General features: G+C 37.3%; 1 protein-coding gene across 3 annotated transcripts in view; it reads right to left on the bottom strand.

The window, feature by feature from the left end:
- The window catches only part of RECK (reversion inducing cysteine rich protein with kazal motifs), a 71776-nt gene that overhangs the window by 22577 nt on the left and 31538 nt on the right, over positions 1–17661 (bottom strand). The window contains exons 8-10 of one of the 3 annotated variants that reach the window (XM_065878761.1): positions 16589–16786; positions 6966–7233; positions 3931–4110 (exon numbers count right to left, since the gene is read on the bottom strand). In XM_065878761.1, the coding sequence (XP_065734833.1) occupies positions 3931–4110; positions 6966–7233; positions 16589–16786 (646 nt within the window). Of the gene's footprint in view, positions 1–3930; positions 4111–6965; positions 7234–8065; positions 8092–8364; positions 8427–16588; positions 16787–17661 lie in introns of those variants that run through there. The other 2 variants (XM_065878763.1, XM_065878762.1) reach the window with 2 other exon arrangements.

The following is a 17661-nucleotide window of genomic DNA, read 5'->3' as shown; positions in this document are numbered from 1 at the left end:
AATGCCCTCCCTGCTGACTGCACCCCAGAGGCCACCACCATCTGTGCTTAGATCACCATCGATTAATTCTGCCCATTGTACAACTTCATATAAATGGAATCATACTATATGTATTCTTTTGGGTCTAGTGTCTTTAGCTAAATAATCTTCTTGAGATTTACTTATGTTGTTATACATATAAATTGTTCTTTTTATTTTTCAGTAGTATTCCATTAATAAATGTACCACAATTTGTTTCTCAAATGTGGTTTCCAAACTTTTTGATCTCATGACTCATTTCCATTCTTGAAATTATTAAGTTCTCAAAAAGTTTTTGTTTATGTGGGTTATATCCACCCCTACCCATCACATTGTAAATCAAAACTGAGAGATTTTTAAAGTACTTATTCATTTAAAATGATAATAAACCCATTCATTACATGTTAAAGCAAAAATTAGTGAGAAGGGTAGATCTGTTTTATAGTTTTGAAAATCTATTTAAATGTCTGGCTTTATAGAAGACAGCTGCATTTTCATTATCTGCTCCTGCATTCAATCTGTTGCTGTATCATGTCTTAAAGCAGCTGGAAAACTTCACTCTTCACTCTTTTGAGAATGTGAGTGAAATAGGCAAATAACATCTTAGTATTATTATAAAAATAGTTTTGATCTCAAGGGGTTTTGGGGACCACAGGCCACACTTTGAGAAATGCTGGTTTATTCATTCACTGTTTTATAGACATTAAGGTTGTTTCTAGTTTTCATGTCTCTTTCCCCTGGCTATGAATGGCATTTTTAGGTCATAACTTATTAAGAAACTGCCAAACTGTTTTCCAAAGTGGTCATACCATTTTACACTCTCACCAGCAATGTATGAAACTTCTAGTTGGTTTACATGCTTATCAGTCTTCTAATTTTAACTTTTGGTATGAGGAGGCATCTCATTGGGGTTTTTATTTGCATTTTGCATGACTAATGGTAATACACTTTTTCATATACTAAGTAGCTCTGTTGATGTCTTCTTTGATGAAGTGTCCTTGAAAATATTTTGCCCTTTTTTTTTTTTTTTTGCGTTACGCGGGCTTCTCACTGTTGCAGCCTCTCCCGTTGCGGAGCACAGGCTCAGCGGCCATGGCTCACGGGCCCAGCTGCTCCACGGCATGTGGGATCTTCCCGGACCGGGGCACGAACCCGTGTCCCCTGCATCGGCAGGCAGACTCGCAACCACTGCGCCACCAGGGAAGCCCTGCCCATTTTTTAATTGGGTTGTTTGACTTTTTATTATGAGGCTGTGGGAGTTATTTATATATTCTAGATACAGGACCTCTGTCAAATGCACGTGTGTGTGTACATGTGTAATATATTGAGTATGTTTTCTCAGACTGTGGCTTATCTTTTCAAATTTTAAATGGTGTCTTTTGGTGAACAAAAATGTTTACCGTTGAACTCTAGTTCATTAATTTTTTTCTTTTATAATTAGTGTATTTTGTGTCCTGCCTACAAAATCTCTGGCTATATAAGACTATCAACATAGTCTGCTATTTTTTTTTCTAGAAGCTTTTATTTTTAGCTTTTATGTTTAGTTCTACGACCCATCTTGAATTAATTTTTGTGGATGGTGTGAGATGGAGGTTAAGGTTTTATTTTTTTCATACAGCTATTCAGTTGTTCCAGCATCATTTGTTGATGTTTCTTTTTGCACTGAATTGTCTTGCTGCCTTTGTTGAAAATCAATTTATATGTGTGGGTCTATTCTTGCCTATTTTGTCATTGATCTATTTGTCTAAACTTATGCCAATATTACATTGATTTAATTTCTTTCTAAAATTAAAAAAATTTTTATTTATTTATTATTATATATTATTATTCTTTTTTGGCTGCACCACACGTCTTGTGGGATCTTAGGTTCCTTGACTAGGGACTGAACCTGGGCCCTCGGCAGTGAAAGCACAGAGTCCTAACCACTGGACCACCAGGGAATTGCTACATTGACTTAATTTCTATTGCTTTATAATAAGTCTTGAAATCATGTACTGTAAGTTCTCCAAATTTATTCCTTAAAAAAATTGTTTTAGCTATTCTAGGTTATTTGTCTTTTCATATGAATTTTAGAATTAGTCTGGCACTTTCTATTTTAAAAAGCTGGTTGGGATTTTGATTGAGATTGCACGGAATCTAGAGATTGGTTTCAGGAGAATTAACATCTTAACAATATTGAGTCTTCTAATCCATGAACACGGTACTTCTCTCCATTTAACTTCTCTCTTCAAAGTTTTCTGGTTCCTAGTGTAGAGTTCTTGCACAACTTTTGTTAATCTCTAAGTATTTCATATTTTTGATGCAATTGTGTAAATTTTTTTTTATAAATTTCATTTTCTAATTGTTTGTTGCTAATATACAGAAATACAATTGGCTTTTGTATGTTAAAGTTGTACCCTGTGACTTTGTTAAATTCAAGGATTTAAGGGGAGCTTGTATGCAGATTGTTGGGGCATCTCCTTTTGTGGTTCCCTCCTTTCTGGGATTTTCCAATTTCATATCCAGCCACTCTGGCAGCCCCAAACTGTGATCTCTTAACTCCTGAGCCCAAGACTGCTGCTTTTTGCTTGAATTCTATATGCCATGCCAGGGGACTGAGAGTGCCCATGAAGAAAAAACTGGATAAATGTGGCCCCCACTCAGTGTGGCTTCTATCTTTCATGAGATGTACCTCCTCCTGTTTTTGGTTACTCTCAAATGGCTTCAAAACAATTATGTTTTTATATTTTGTGCAGAGCTCATAATTGGTACTGACAGGAGTGGCAGTCTGATACAAACTGCTCCACCATTACCAGAAGCTAGAACTATGTGCAAATTTAACTTGAAACATTTCATAGACTTCAAATTTGCTCAACCTCTAAGCGAGGTCCTTATTGGCTAACACTAGTTGTAAAGATACCTCAATTTTCTTACTCAAAATAATAATCTGAATACTTTTAAGAGGATCGGATGTGTGTTAGCTTGAGGTGAGTATCCTCTGAACTTCCTTCTGCCTCAACTGAATGATTCTCTTCCTTTTTGTGTTCTTGATCTCTGGGCTGCAGCTCATAAAACCAGCCAGTCCCCTTTTCTTTAGAAACTCTCCCTCTCTGGCTTCTCTGATATGGCATTCTCTATGCTTCTGGATGCCCTTTTTCTGTTTTCTTCATTGCTTCTTCAGCCATCAATTCAGTTCTTGGCCCTTATTTTTCACACCATAACTGATATCTCAGGGAAACACCTATTCAAATTGCTTCTGTAAAGAAAGTTTTTGTTTGAAATAGGGGACTCACTGAGTGGGAACTTCAACCAATCTGAAGGTCTTTCAAAACAAATTGTCCGGGCTTCCCTGGTGGCGCAGTGGTTGAGAGTCTGCCTGCCATTGCAGGGGACACGGGTTAGTGCCCCGGTCCGGGAAGATCCCACATGCCACGGAGCGGCTGGGCCCGTGAGCCATGGCCGCTGAGCCTGCGCGTCCCAAGCCTGTGCTCCGCAGCGGGAGAGGCCGCAACAGTGAGAGGCCCACGTACCACAAAAACAAAAACAAAAAAACAAAAAAACACAAAATTGTCCGTAAGAGGGCATTTGGATGAGCAGATTGCTCACAGTGTTTTATTCTGCAGTGAATTATTTCCACTGGTGGTGCAGCAGAAGGGAGAGGGGAAGAATGGTAGACTGAAGGCAGAGGAGACTCTTTGAGTTCTAGAAGTTTGAAGTATCTTGAGATTAGAAGGGACTTTGTTACAGTGCTTCCTTTCCCAGGGGTGATTTACAAGATAGAATATAGCATTTAAAGATGAAATGATAAAGGTATACTACTTCCTTTTAACTTAGCAGGAACAAAATCAGAGTAAAATGATCTTTTCACTTATTTAAAAACAAGGCAATTAATGATAAAATACTTCTATTCCACGTATAGTAATTTGCTCCTACCTGTTGTTAAAATTAGTACAGTAAGTAAGATTTCTACAGCCCAACTGGCAAGGTTCCCGAACATCTGCTAAACAGGTCAACATGGACACTTCCACTGGATTATATTCACAAAAGCGATCAAACTCTTGCCAACTCTGTGTATTGCCCCAGCTCATGCTATAAAGTTTAGTGCACAGTTCCCTGAAACAAAAGAACAAATGAAGAAACGTACAGATGAGCCAAATGAATAAATATTTGATTTGCATAAAACTTGAACTCTATGAACTGTACTTTAGAACATAAATGCAAAAAAAAGTACAAAAACCAAAAGACTAAGATCTATCTTCTAGAATTTAGAGCCTGAAAAAGTAATCTTTTATATGAAAAAGTTAGCTTTATTATCCATCTCTTTCCTTTTTGCTATGGTTTCTAGAAAGCTCAGTGCTAAATTTAATGTTTAATTATAGTATTTGTACATCCTTATTCTTGGCACAATTATTCCCCTTTATATTTCTGATCTCTCTTTTACCTCTACTTGAAGTAAGGTAAAGCATATGGTGTTGCCTCCACAAAGATATAGTCCACTATATTTATACTTCAATCACAGGAGGCAAAACTGTGACATGATCCTCAGACTCCTTTTTTTTTTTTTTTTTTGCGGTACGCGGGCCTCTCACTGTTGTGGCCTCTCCCGTTGCGGAGCACAGGCTCCGGACGCACAGGCTCAGCAGCCATGGCTCACGGGCCCAGCTGCTCCACGGCACGTGGGATCTTCCCGGACCGGGGCACGAACCCGCGTCCCCTGCACTGGCAGGTGGACTCTCAACCACTGCGCCACCAGGGAAGACCCAGACTCCTTTCAAGAAGCATTATAGACTTAGGGTTCACTGGATTCTCCCTGAAAATGTATCCCCAAGCCACTTATATTCCTTAAGATATACCAAGATAGCCTACATGTAAAGGCTTTATGAATTCCAAAACTGCTATAAACTACTGTATATAGTAATATATACTATATATATATATATATAATATACACTATTGTAGTATGTATGCATTTTTATTTCAGTACTCGATGATTATAAAGCAACTTCAGTGCATGTATAAAGCTAAAATAACATCAGTATCATTTCCAAAGTGCTTTCATACATTATATTCATTAGTTTAATTTTTAACATTTATAAATGTAATAAAAGTATCAAAAAAAAGTAACACATAATATAAAATTTTAATACTACCGGAATATGCAAAATCACAAGTAGAAATTCTCCACCCCTGTCACATTTTGACTCTCATAATTACCCCTATGAGGAGGGTATCTTTACTTTTATAAGTTTGCTCATTCACTCTACCAGCATTTATTGAGTGCCTGTTTTGTGTCAGGCCCTGTTGAAGGCACTGGAAATGCAGTGGTGAATAAAAGAGACAAAGTCTCTGCTCTCAGTTGAGCTTACACATCATGGGGATGAGAAAGCTGATATCAAGATCCATTAGGTAGGGACTTCGCTGGAGGTGCAGTGGTTGAGAATCTGCCTGCCAACGCAGGGGACACAGGTTTGAGCCCTGGTCCAGGAAGATCCCACATGCCGCGGTGCAACTAAGCCTGTGCACCACAACTACTGAGCCTGTGCTCTAGAGCCCATGAGCCATAACTACTGAGCCCACGCACCACAACTACTGAGCCTCTGTGCCTAGAGCCTGTGCTCCGCAACAAGAGAAGCCACAGCAATGAGAAACCCACGCACCGCAACAAAGAGTAGCCCTGCTTGCCACAATTAGAGAAAGCCTGCACGCAGCAACTAAGACCCAACACAGCCATAAAAAAAAAAAAAAAAAAAAAAAAAAAAAAAAATCCATTAGGTACCTTGATCTGGAAATCAGTCCTTTCTTTAGTCCTAACTTTCTGTATGACCTTGGACAGACTGTTTAACATCTCAGAGTTAGTTTTCTATATATATATAAGAATTATACAAATTGACATCAGTCATAAGATGATACAAGTCATCTTGTAAGGTTTCATGAGGATGAAACAAGATGAAAGTGAAAGCATTCAGTAAACCATAAAACCTTACATCAAGGTAAGAGGTGCCATGTTTCTTACTGAAATTCTGGGATGACACAGCCAGTCCTATCTCCAGTGACTACAGGGCATAAACTCTTTTGTAGACATTCAAAAAAGTACTCAGCATCCCTCCCAAATGTACATTTATCAATTCCTATCAGCAACACAATTTCCTGAATTATAGGGCCAACTTAACTTCTCTTTTAGCCCTTCTGTTAATTTTCTTTGGATATTTCCCAGATTTTTTCATATCTTTGATAAAGTCTGATGAGCTATTCTAGGCACAATTTTTTGCTAAAGTCCATCCAATTTAGAAACCACAGGAAAGATCGTTTCACTCCTCGTATGTCATATTCATTTCAGGATATTCTAGTAATATGTGGTACCTTTTCGCCCAAAATATCTCTAATAAAGCAAACTTCTGTTTCGCCTGTGTTAAACCTTTACCTTATCTCCATTTATTCTTATCTATAGATTTTGTTTCCTCCAACCTACACAAATAGTATTGCCAATTTTTTATCCCTAAGTGTATCATCCAAATGAACGCCAATACACTGCTGTCTAACTTTGGATATAAGTGTCAGCCCAGGTTATTCACCAACATATGCAAAAAGTTGATTAAGTTCAAAGTTTCACAATTTAACAAAAAGAATATCCCTTAGATGTCTGGTCAAAACATCTCCTAAATTGTAAGCTTACTTGATGATAAACTCGAGGGTAGAATTCATATTGCATCATCTTTAAATATTTATTGCCCTGCCAATGCTAAACCTCCACACCCCAAAACACAGTGCTTTTAGCTCAATGTACAAAAACAATGTTCTATATATACATCATGCTCAATAAATATCTGCTGGATGAAAGAATGATTTTATATCTTCTAGACTCTTAAGACTACACAGTGCAAGAACATAACACATATTTGCTAGACTTAAATTCATTAATTAAAATGCTATTTTCTACTGTTTTTAATAAAGGAAAATGAGGTACTAACCTACACGTTGAAGTGTTTGCTTTAGAACAACAGTGCAATTTAGCGCCATCAAGGCCTGTAGAGGGAGGAGGGTGTACAGTGACTCCAGGGTGAACAGATTGTGAGCTTTCAAGAAAACACTGCCAAAGTGGATCCTGAGGCAAAGGCTGGGTCTTACAACCCTCGATGAGGCCATCAACAATCTCCATTTCTGTTTTCTTAGACATCAGAATTCTCTTGCAGGCATTTTGGCAAGCATGATCTTCAGCTCTGTCACAGCAATATAAACCTACATTTTCAGAATATAAGTGGCTTAATTAGCTGGTTTTATGCCATGCATTGCTCAGACAGAAGGACCCAGTGGTGTACTGGAACCTGTCACTACTCTTGAGTCATGTCAATTTCTCCAGGATACTAAGCCTACCAAATTCTCTCTCCATTACTTTGCAATATAGCAAATAAGTGAAAAGCTAAAGGTAGACTAGGTATTTATTCCCAGATTCACCACTGTGCCCAATCATGGGATCTCCAGCACTATTCCTAGATAAATGAAAGGTCCTCTTACACCTAAGAGGTCCTTACATGCAAGGCATTTTATGTTCCTGGAAAGGGTATTGTAGATCAAACTGGAATTATTTCATGCTAGAAACAGCTACCTAAAAGGGATTATGTTCTTGACATAATGAGAAAGATGACTAATTTTAATAGCAATAACCACAAATACTGTATTTCATTACATTCTGGGAAATAAAGCTTTTACAAATCTGTGCAAATGAATTAATCTAAATAGTAATTTAAATAATACAATTAAAAACTCTGACAAGATATCAGTTTGCTTCTGCCTTTACTTTTCTATAAAAAATCAGAAAGCAAGAGAACACTTTCAACCAGTCTATAGGACTCAGAGGGCTTCTTTGAAGTAGTTTTCTTAGGAGTATGACTTCTTAAGACGCTTATTCAGGCATATCTGTTATCTGTCTGTAGCTTTCTTTTCCGGATTTCCTATGTATTAGCACAGACATTTGAGATGGTTGTTCTACCCTTAAAACATTTTTCTGCCTTTTTTTTTTTTTTTTGAGCTGCTATCTATCAACGTTGCTTCAGCAGCACCTCTCTATAGCCTAAATGTCAGTGAAGACAGATCTGCCTTTAAAATGAATGAAGGTTATTATGGCAAATGCTTCACCCTCTGATTTTCATCACACAACCACACAAATGTCATAAGCCTTAGAGTTCTGCTTTAGATTCTGGCCAAACAAGGCACATAGCACTGCTTTTGAGTTTACAAAAACAAGTCGTTCAATATCCCAGTGTAAATCAAAACACTGGCATCTGGCTTCTGAGTCTTACAAGTCTCTAGCCAGTTTTGCTTAATTAGTCAGTTCTTAAAGTCTGATCATCTCTAAATGAAGGAAGTGGATTATAGGCTTTCCAAAGCTGAGATTTTGAAGACCCCATAACATGCAAGTTCATTAGGAGGCCCTAATTTTTTTAAAGTATCAGGATCTCATTTATATTGATGTTTTTATTATAAAAGTAATAAATTTCATTGGTAAAATTCAAACATTACACATCCATATAATGTGGAACAAATAGGTATATAACTAAAAATGTACCTTACTATACACATTTAGTTCTGAAACTTGCTTTTTTTTTGCTTATTACATCTTGGACTTCTGTAAACATACATCTTTTTTTTTTTTTGTATTGAAGTATAGTTGATTTACAATATTGTGTTAGCTTCACACGCACAGCAAAGTAATTCGGTTATACATATATATGTTGGGTTTTTTTATTCTTTTCCATATGTTGTTACAAGATATTCAATATAGCTCCCTGTGCTATACAGTAAATCTTTGTTGTCTACCTAGTTTGTATATGGTAGTGTACATCTTAATCCATACTTCTGATTTATCCCTCACCCCACCCCCCTTCCCCCTTGGTAACCATAAGTTTGTTTTCTATATCTGTGAGTCTATCTGTTTTGTAAAAAGTTCATTTGTATTATTTTTCAGATTCCACATATAAGTGATATCATTTAGTATTTGTCTTTGTCTGACTTACTTCACTTAGTATGATAATCTCCACTCCATCCATGTTACTGCAAATGGTATTATTTCATTCTTTTTTATGGCTGAGTAATATATTCCATTGTGTGTGTCTGTGAGTATGTGTGTGTGTGTGTGTGTGTGTATGTCACATCTTCTTTATCCGTTCATCTGTTGATGAACACTTGGGTTGTTTCCATTCCTTGGCTATTTTTTTTTTAAATAAATCTTATTTAATTATTTTTGGCTGCATTTGGTCTTCGTTGCTGCGCATGGGCTTTCTCTAGTTGCGGCGAGCAGGGGCTACTCTTCGTTGCGGTACACGGACTTCTCAATGTGGTGGCTTCTCTTGTTGTTGAGCACGGGCTCTATGTGTGGGGGCTTCAGTAGTTGTGCCACGAGGGCTTCAGCAGTTGTGGCTCGTGGGCTCTAGAGCACAGGCTCTGTAGTTGTGGCACATGGGCTTAGTTGCTCTGCAGCATGTGGGATCTTCCCAGACAAGGGCTCAAACCTGTGTCCCCTGCGTTATCAGGCGGATTCTTAACCACTGGGCCACCAGGGAAGCCCCATGCCTTGGTTATTGTAAACAGTGCTGCTATGAACATTGGGGTGCATGTATCTTTTTAAATTAGTTTTCATCTTTTCCAGAAATATACCCAAGAGTGGGACTGATGGATCATATGGTAACTTTATTTGTAGTTTTTTAAGGAACCTCCATACTGTTCTCCATAGTAGCTGTACCAATTTACATTCCCACCAACAGTGTCAGTGGGCTCCCTTTTCTCCACACCCTCTTCAGCATTTATTTGTAGACTTTTTGATGACAGCCATTCTGACTAGTGTGAGGTGTAATTCTTTTCCTTCTCTCATTGTAGTTTTCTCTTTTTTATTTATTTTTAAAATTTATTTTTGAATTTTATTTCTTTATACAGCAGGTTCTTACTAGTTATCCATTTTATACATAATAGTGTATGTATGTCAATCCCAATCTCCAAATTCATCACACTATCCCCCATCCCCCGCCACTTTCCCCCCTTGGTGTCCATACGTTTGTTCTCTACATCTGTGACTCTATTTCTGCCCTGCAAACCAATTCTTCTGTACCATTTTGCTAGGTTCCACATACATGTGTTAATATACAATATTTGTTTTTCTCTTTCTGACTTACTTCACTCAGTATGACAGTCTCTAGATCCCTCCATGTCTCTACAAATGACCCAATTTCATTCCTTTTTATGGCTGAGTAATATTCCATTGTATATATGTACCACATCTTCTTTATCCATTCGTCTGTCGATGGGCATTTAGGTTGCTTCCATGACCTTGTTATTGTAAATAGTGCTGCAATGAACATTGGGGTGCATGTGTCTTTTTGAATTAAGGTTTTCTCTGGGTATATGACCAGTAGTGGGATTGCTGGGTCATATGGTAAGTCTATTTTTAGTTTTTTAAGGAACCTCCATACTGTTCTCCATAGTGGCTGTATCAACTTACATTCCTACCAGTGGTGCAAGAGGGTTCCCTTTTCTCCACACCCTCTCCAGCATTTGTTGTTTGTAGATTTTCTGATGATGCCCATTCTAACTGGTGTGAGGTGATCCCTCATTATAGTTTTGATTTGCATTTCTCTAATAATTAGTGATGTTGAGCAGCTTTTTTTTCTTTTTTTTTCTCAGTATGCAGGCCTCTCACTGTTGTGGCCTCTCCCGTTGCGGAGCACAGGCTCCGGAGGCGCAGGCTCAGCAGCCATCGCTCACGGGCCCAGCCGCTCCACGGCATGTGGAATCTTCCCAGACTGGGGCATGAACCCGTGTCCCCTGCATCGGCAGGCGGACTCTCAACCACTGCACCACCAGGGAAGCCCCTGAGCAGCTTTTCATGTGCTTCCTTGCCATCTTTATGTCTTCTTTGGAGAAATGTCTATTTAGGTTTTTAGCCCATTTTTGGATTGAGTTTTTTTTTTAATATTGAGCTGCATGAGCTGTTTATATATTTTGGAGATTAATCCTTTGTCCGTTGATTTGTTTGCAAATATTTTCTCCCATTCTGAGAGTTTTTTCATCTTGTTTGTAGTTTCCTTTGTGCAAAAGCTTTTAAGTTTCATTAGATCCCATTTGTTTATTTTTGCTTTTATTTCCATTACTCTAGGAGGTGGATCAAAAAAGATCTTCCTGTGATTTATGTAAGAGTGTTCTTCCTATGTTTTCCTCTAAGAGTTTTAGAGTGCCCAGTCTTACATTTAGGTCTCTAATCCATTTTGAGTTTATTTTTGTGTATGGTGTTAGGGAGTGTTCTAATTTCATTCTTTCACATGTAGCTGTCCAGTTTTCCCAGCACCACTTACTGAAGAGACTGTCTTTTCTCCATTGTATATCCTTGCCTCCTTTGTCATAGATTAGTTGACCACAGGTGCGTGGGTTTATCTCTGGGCTTTCTATCCTGTTCCATTGATCTATATTTCTGTTTTTGTGCCAGTACCATATTGTCTTGATTACTGTAGCTATGTAGTATAGTCTGAAGTCAGGGAGCCTCATTCCTCCAGATTCGTTTTCTTCCCTCAGTACTGCTTTGGCTATTTGGGGTCTTTTGTGTCTCCATACAAATTTTAAGATTTTTTGTTCTAGTTCTGTAAAAAATGCCATTGGTAATTTGATAGGGATTGCATTGAATCTGTAGATTGCTTTGGGTAGTATAGTCATTTTCACAATACTGATTCTTCCAATCCAAGAACATGGTATATCTATCCATCTGTTGGTATCATCTTTAATTTCTTTCATCAGTGTCTTACAGTTTTCTGCATACAGGTCTTTTGTCTCCCTAGGTAGGTTTATTCCTAGGTATTTTATTCCTTTTGTTGCAACGGTAAATGGGAGTGTTTTCTTAATTTCTCTTTCAGATTTTTCAACATTAGTGTACAGGAATGCAAGAGATTTCTGTGCATTAATTTTCTTTTTCTGAATTTTTGAGTTTTTAAAAATATATATCAGGTTCTTATTAGTTATGTGCATTAATTCTGTATCCTGAAACTTTACCAAATTCATTGATTAGCTCTAGTAGTTTTCTGGTGGCATCTTTAGGATTCTCTGTGTATACTATCATGTCATCTGCAAATAGTGACAGCTCTACTTCTTCTTTTCCAATTGGTATTCCTTTTATTTCTTTTTCTTCTCTGATTGCTGTGGCTAGTACTTCCAAAACTATGTTTAATAAAAGTGGCAAGAGTGGACATCCTTGTCTTCTTCCTGATGTTAGAGGAAATGTTTTCAGTTTTTCAACACTGAGAATGATGTTTGCTGTGGGTTTGTCATATATGGCCTTTATTATGTTGATGTAGGTTCCCTCTATGCCCACTTGCTGGAGAGTTTTTATCATAAACAGGTGTGGAATTTTGTCAAAAGCTTTTTTCTGCATATATTGAGACGATCATATGGTTTTTATTCTTCAGTTTGTTAATATGGTTATCATATTGATTGATGTGCATATATTGAAGAATCCTTGCATACCTGGGATAAATCCCACTTGATCATGGTGTATGACCCCTTTAATGTGTTGTTGGATTCTGTTTGCTAGTATTGTGTTGAGGATTTTTGCATCTATATTCAGAAGTGATATTGGTCTATAATTTTCTTTTTTGGTATTATCTTAGTCTGGTTTTGGTATCAGGGTGATGGTGGCCTCATAGAATGAGTTTGGGAGTGTTCCTTTCTCTGCAATTTTTTGGAAGAGTTTGAGAAGGATGGGTGTTAGCTCTTCTCTAAATGTTTGATAGAATTCACCTGTGAAGCCATCTGGTCCTGGACTTTTGTTTGTTGGAAGATTTTTAATCACAGTTTCAATTTCATTACTTGTGATTTGTCTGTTCATATTTTCTAGTTCTTCCTGGTTCAGCCTTGGAATGCTATACTTTTCTAAGAATTTGTCCAATTCTTCCAGGTTGTCCATTTTATTGGCATAGAGTTGGTTGTAGTAGTCTCTTAGGATGTTTTGTATTTCTGTGGTGTCTGTTGTAACTTCTTTTTCATTTCTAATTGTATTGATTTGAGTCCTCTCCCTCTTTTTCTTGATGAGTCTGGCTAATGGTTTATCAATTTTGTTTATCTTCTCTAAGAACCAGCTTTTAGTTTTATTGATCTTTGCTATTGTTTTCTTTGTTTCTATTTCATTTATTTCTGCTCTGATCTTTATGATTTCTTTCCTTCTACTAACTTTGGGTTTTGTTTGTTCTTCTTTCTCTAGTTCCTTTAGGTGTAAGGTTAGATTGTTTATTTGAGACTTTTCTTGTTTATTGAGGTAGGCTTGTATTGCTATAAACTTCCTTCTTAAAACTGCTTTTGCTGCATCCCATAAGTTTTGGATTGTCGTGTTTTCACTGTCATTTGTTTCTAGGGGTTTTTTTAATGATTTTTTAAAATTAATTTATTTTATTTTTGGCTGCACTGGGTCTTTGTTGCTGCACCCGGGCTTTTCTCTAGTTGAGGTGAGCGGGGGCTACTCTTTGCTGTGGTGCACTGGCTTCTCATTGCGGTGGCTTCTCTTGTTGCAGAGCACGGGCTCTAGAGCGCAGGCTCAGTACTTGTGGCACACGGACTTGCTTGTTCCATGACATGTGGGATCTTCCCAGACTAGGGCTTGAACCCGTTCCCCCTGCATTGGCAAGCGGATTCTTAACCACTGTGCCACCAGGGAAGCCCTCTAGGTATTTTTTGATTTCCTCTTTTGATTTCTTCAGTGATCTCTTGGTTATTTAGTAACGTATTGTTTAGCCTCCACGTGTTTGTGTTTTTTACGTTTTTTTCCCTGTAATTGATTTCTAATCTCATAGCATTGTGGTCAGAAAAGATGCTTGATACTATTTCAATTTTCTTAAATATACTGAGGCTTGATTTGTGAACCAAGATGTGATCTATTCAGGAGAATGTTCCATGCACACTTGAGAAGAAAGTGTAATCTGCTGTTTTTGGATGGAATGGCCTATAAATATCAATTAAATCTATCTGGTCTATTGTGTCAGTTAAAGCTTGTGTTTCCTTATTAATTTTCTGTTTGGATGGTCTGTCCATTGGTGTAGGTGAGGTGTTAAAGTCCCCCACTATTACTGTGTTACTGCTAATTTCCTCTTTTATAGCTGTTAGCAGTTGCCTTATGTATTGAGGTGCTCCTATGGTGCACCATATATATTTACAATATTATATATAATTGTTATATCTTCTTCTTGGATTGATTCCTTGATCATTATGTAGTGTCCTTCCTTGTAACATTGTCTCTTGTAACATTCTGTATTTTAAAGTCTATTTTATCTGATATGAGTATTGCTATTCCAGCTTTCTTTTGATTTCCATTTGCATGGAGTATCTTTTTCCGTCTATAGGTGTCCCTAGGTCTGAAGTGGGTCTCTTGTAGACAGCATATATATGGGTCTTGTTCTTGTATCCATTCAGCAAGCCTGTGTCTTTTGGTTGGAGCATTTTATCCATTCATGTTTAAGGTAATTATCGATATGTATGTTCCTATGACCATTTTCTCAACTGTTATGAGTTTGTTTCTGTTGGTCGTTTTCTTCTCTTGTGTTGCCCACTTAGAGAAGTTCCTTTTGCATTTGTTGTAGAGCTGGTTTGGTGGTGCTGAATTCTCTTACCTTTTGCTTGTCTGTTAAGCTTTTGATTTCTCCATCGAATCTGAATGAGATCTGTGCTGGGTAGAATAATCTTGGTTGTCGGTTCTTCCCTTTCATCACTTTAAGTATATAATACCACTCCATTCTGGCTTATAGAGTTTCTGCTGAGAAATCAGCTGTTAACCTTATGGGAGTTCCCTTGTATGTTATTTGTCATTTTTCCCTTGCTGCTTTCAATAATTTTTCTTTGTCTTTAATTTTTGCCAATTTGATTACTATGTGTCTCGGCGTGTTTCTCCTTGGGTTTATCCTGTATGAGACTCTCTGCACTTACTGGACTTGGGTGGCTACTTCCTTTCCCATGTTAGGGAAGTTTTCAACTATAATCTCTTCAAATATTTTCTTGGGTCCTTTCTCTCTCACTTCTCCTTCTGGGACCCCTATAATGCAAATGTTGTTGTGTCTAATGTTGTCCCAGAGGTCTCCTAGGCTGTCTTCATTTCTTTTCATTCTTTTTTCTTTATTCTGTTCTGCAGCAGTGAATTCCACCATTCTGTCTTCCAAGTCACTTATCTGTTCTTCTGCCTCAGTTATTCTGCTATTGATTCCTTTTAGTGTATTTTTCATTTCAGTTATTGTGTTGTTCATCTCTGTTTGTTTTTTAATTCTTCTAGATCTTTGTTAAACATTTCTTGCATCTTCTTGATCTTTGCCTCCATTCTTTTTCCGAGGTCCTGGATCATCTTCACTATCATTATTCTGAATTCTTTTTCTGGAAGGTTGCCTATCTCTACTTCATTTAGTTGTTTTTCTGGGGTTTTATCTTGTTCCTTCATCTGGTACATAGCCCTCTGCCTTTTCATCTTGCCTATATTACTGTGAATGTGGCTTTTGTTCCATAGGCTGCAGGATTGTAGTTCTTCTTGCTTCTGCTGTCTGCCCTCTCACTCATTGTAGTTTTGATTTGCATTTCTCTAACAATTAGCAATATTGAGCATCTTTTCATGTGCCTGCTGGTCATCTGTATGTCTTCTTTGGAGAAATGTCTATTTAGGCCTTCTGTCCATTTTTTGATTGGGTTGTTTACTTTTTTGATATTGAGTTGTATAAGCTGTTTGCATATTTTGGAAATTAAACCCTTGTTGGTCGTGTTGTTTATAAATATTTTCTCCCAGTCCACAGGTTGTCTTTTCATTTTGTTTATGGTTTCCTTTGCTGTGCAAAAGCTTATAACCTTGAGTAGGTCTCATTTGTTTGTTTTGCTTCTATTTCTTTTGCCTTGGGAGACTGATCTAAGAAAATATTGCTAAAATTTATGTCAGAGAATGTTTCTCCTATGTTCTCTTCTACGAGTTTTATGGTATCATGTCATATAATTAAGTCTTTAAGCCATTTTGAGTTTATTTTTGTGTATTGTGTGAGGGAGTGTTCTAACTTCATTGATTTACATAATACGTCTTCCAGTATGTTGATTGTATAATGTAGTTATTATACAGATATATAATTTATTTAATCAACTTTAATCAATATCCTATTGGTGGATGTTTAGGTCATTTAAAATTTTTCTCTATACCAGCAATGTTGTAGTAAACATCCTTTATATGTATAGATGTATTTTTGAAAATTTGTGAGTTTTTGTGAAGGATAATTTCTGAGAAATAGAACTGCTAGATTAAAAGGTATGATTATTTGAAAGTCTCATGGGCATAACCCAATTTTCCCTCTTAAAGTATCCATACCAGTGAATTTTCCCACTTCAGAATAGAGAGTGCCTGTTTCTTCACACCCTTGACAGCTCTGTCTTTCTTGGCATCTTTTAGCTGTGATGATAATGTCCAGTCTGCCAAATCTAAAGACCAAAGGAAGCCTGGTATTTCCCAAATGACCCAGACTGTAGATATCTTCAAGAATTTACTTCTTTTTTTTTTTACAAATTATTTTACCAAAGATTGAAATGAGAGGAATATGTGGCTTTTACTTACTATCTGTTGGGTTCCTCATTGGATAAGATTGGGTATAATTGTTTACACAGTGTATTAATTGTGGACTAATAGAGGCACAATAATTTTCCACTGCTTTGATCTGAGAAGGACCAGGAGAAGAGTCTGTTCGAAAAATGGCTTGACAGTATTCTCGGCAGTTTGTGTGATGGCCTGCATAACTGCAACAAACTGAGCCCACTAGGGGAAAAAAAAAGATTACATTGAAATGAAATCAGCTATTTGCTAACATTAAATCATCATAATAATGATGGAACAATATGTGTCTTTTTGAATTTCAGAAATAAAACCATGCCATAGAAGACACGTAGTTAAAGTCAGCACTACTATAAGCATGGCCATGGGGACATTCAGGTGCTCACTGGTCTGAGAAAGTCATTATTTGTCAACTTATAGTCTATAGTGCAGTGGTTCTCAGCAGGAGCAGTACCAGCCCCTGGGAGAATTTGGATGCATGTGGAAGTGTTTCTGGTTTTCATGATGACTTAAGGATGACTGCTGGCATTTAGCACATGGGGGTCAGGGCTGTGCAACGTACAGGAAAGTCTCATATAATCGAAACTGTCTCCCAAAATGCTAATAGCACCCATGTTGAGAACCACTGGAACAGCTTCCTTCCACGTTGGATCTGTGGAGATTCATAAACAAAGCAAACCAAAGCAAAACAAATCAAACATATCAAAATAAAACAAAACCCCAAATACCTCACATTTATAAAATAGGACCAGTAAAAACCAAGAGATATCAGGACCACTTCATAAATTTGCAAATTATATAACTGTCCATCTTGAAACAAAATCCCTAAAGTTCTATACTGTTTGAAAATCTCCAAGACTATGCCTAAATTGAAAGTGCTCACCTCAAAACTGATATGACTTGCTTCAACACTGAAAAGTAAAATCCACATTTGGAATAAACGATTCTGGACGTATGTATTTTTAAAAATCAAGGTGGACTATTTAAGGTATCTGGGAAGAGCAGGATGAGTGGCTGGGGGTGCAGATGTGGGAGTTATAATGAAGAACAAGAGGTCCTCATAGGAGAGGCTAAGGGGT

Source organism: Phocoena phocoena, chromosome 6 (genome assembly GCF_963924675.1).
Source record: "Phocoena phocoena chromosome 6, mPhoPho1.1, whole genome shotgun sequence".
Classification (NCBI taxonomy): domain Eukaryota; kingdom Metazoa; phylum Chordata; class Mammalia; order Artiodactyla; family Phocoenidae; genus Phocoena; species Phocoena phocoena.
The sequence above is the reverse complement of the archived record's forward strand: the minus strand, read 5'-3'. Positions and strand labels throughout refer to the sequence as shown.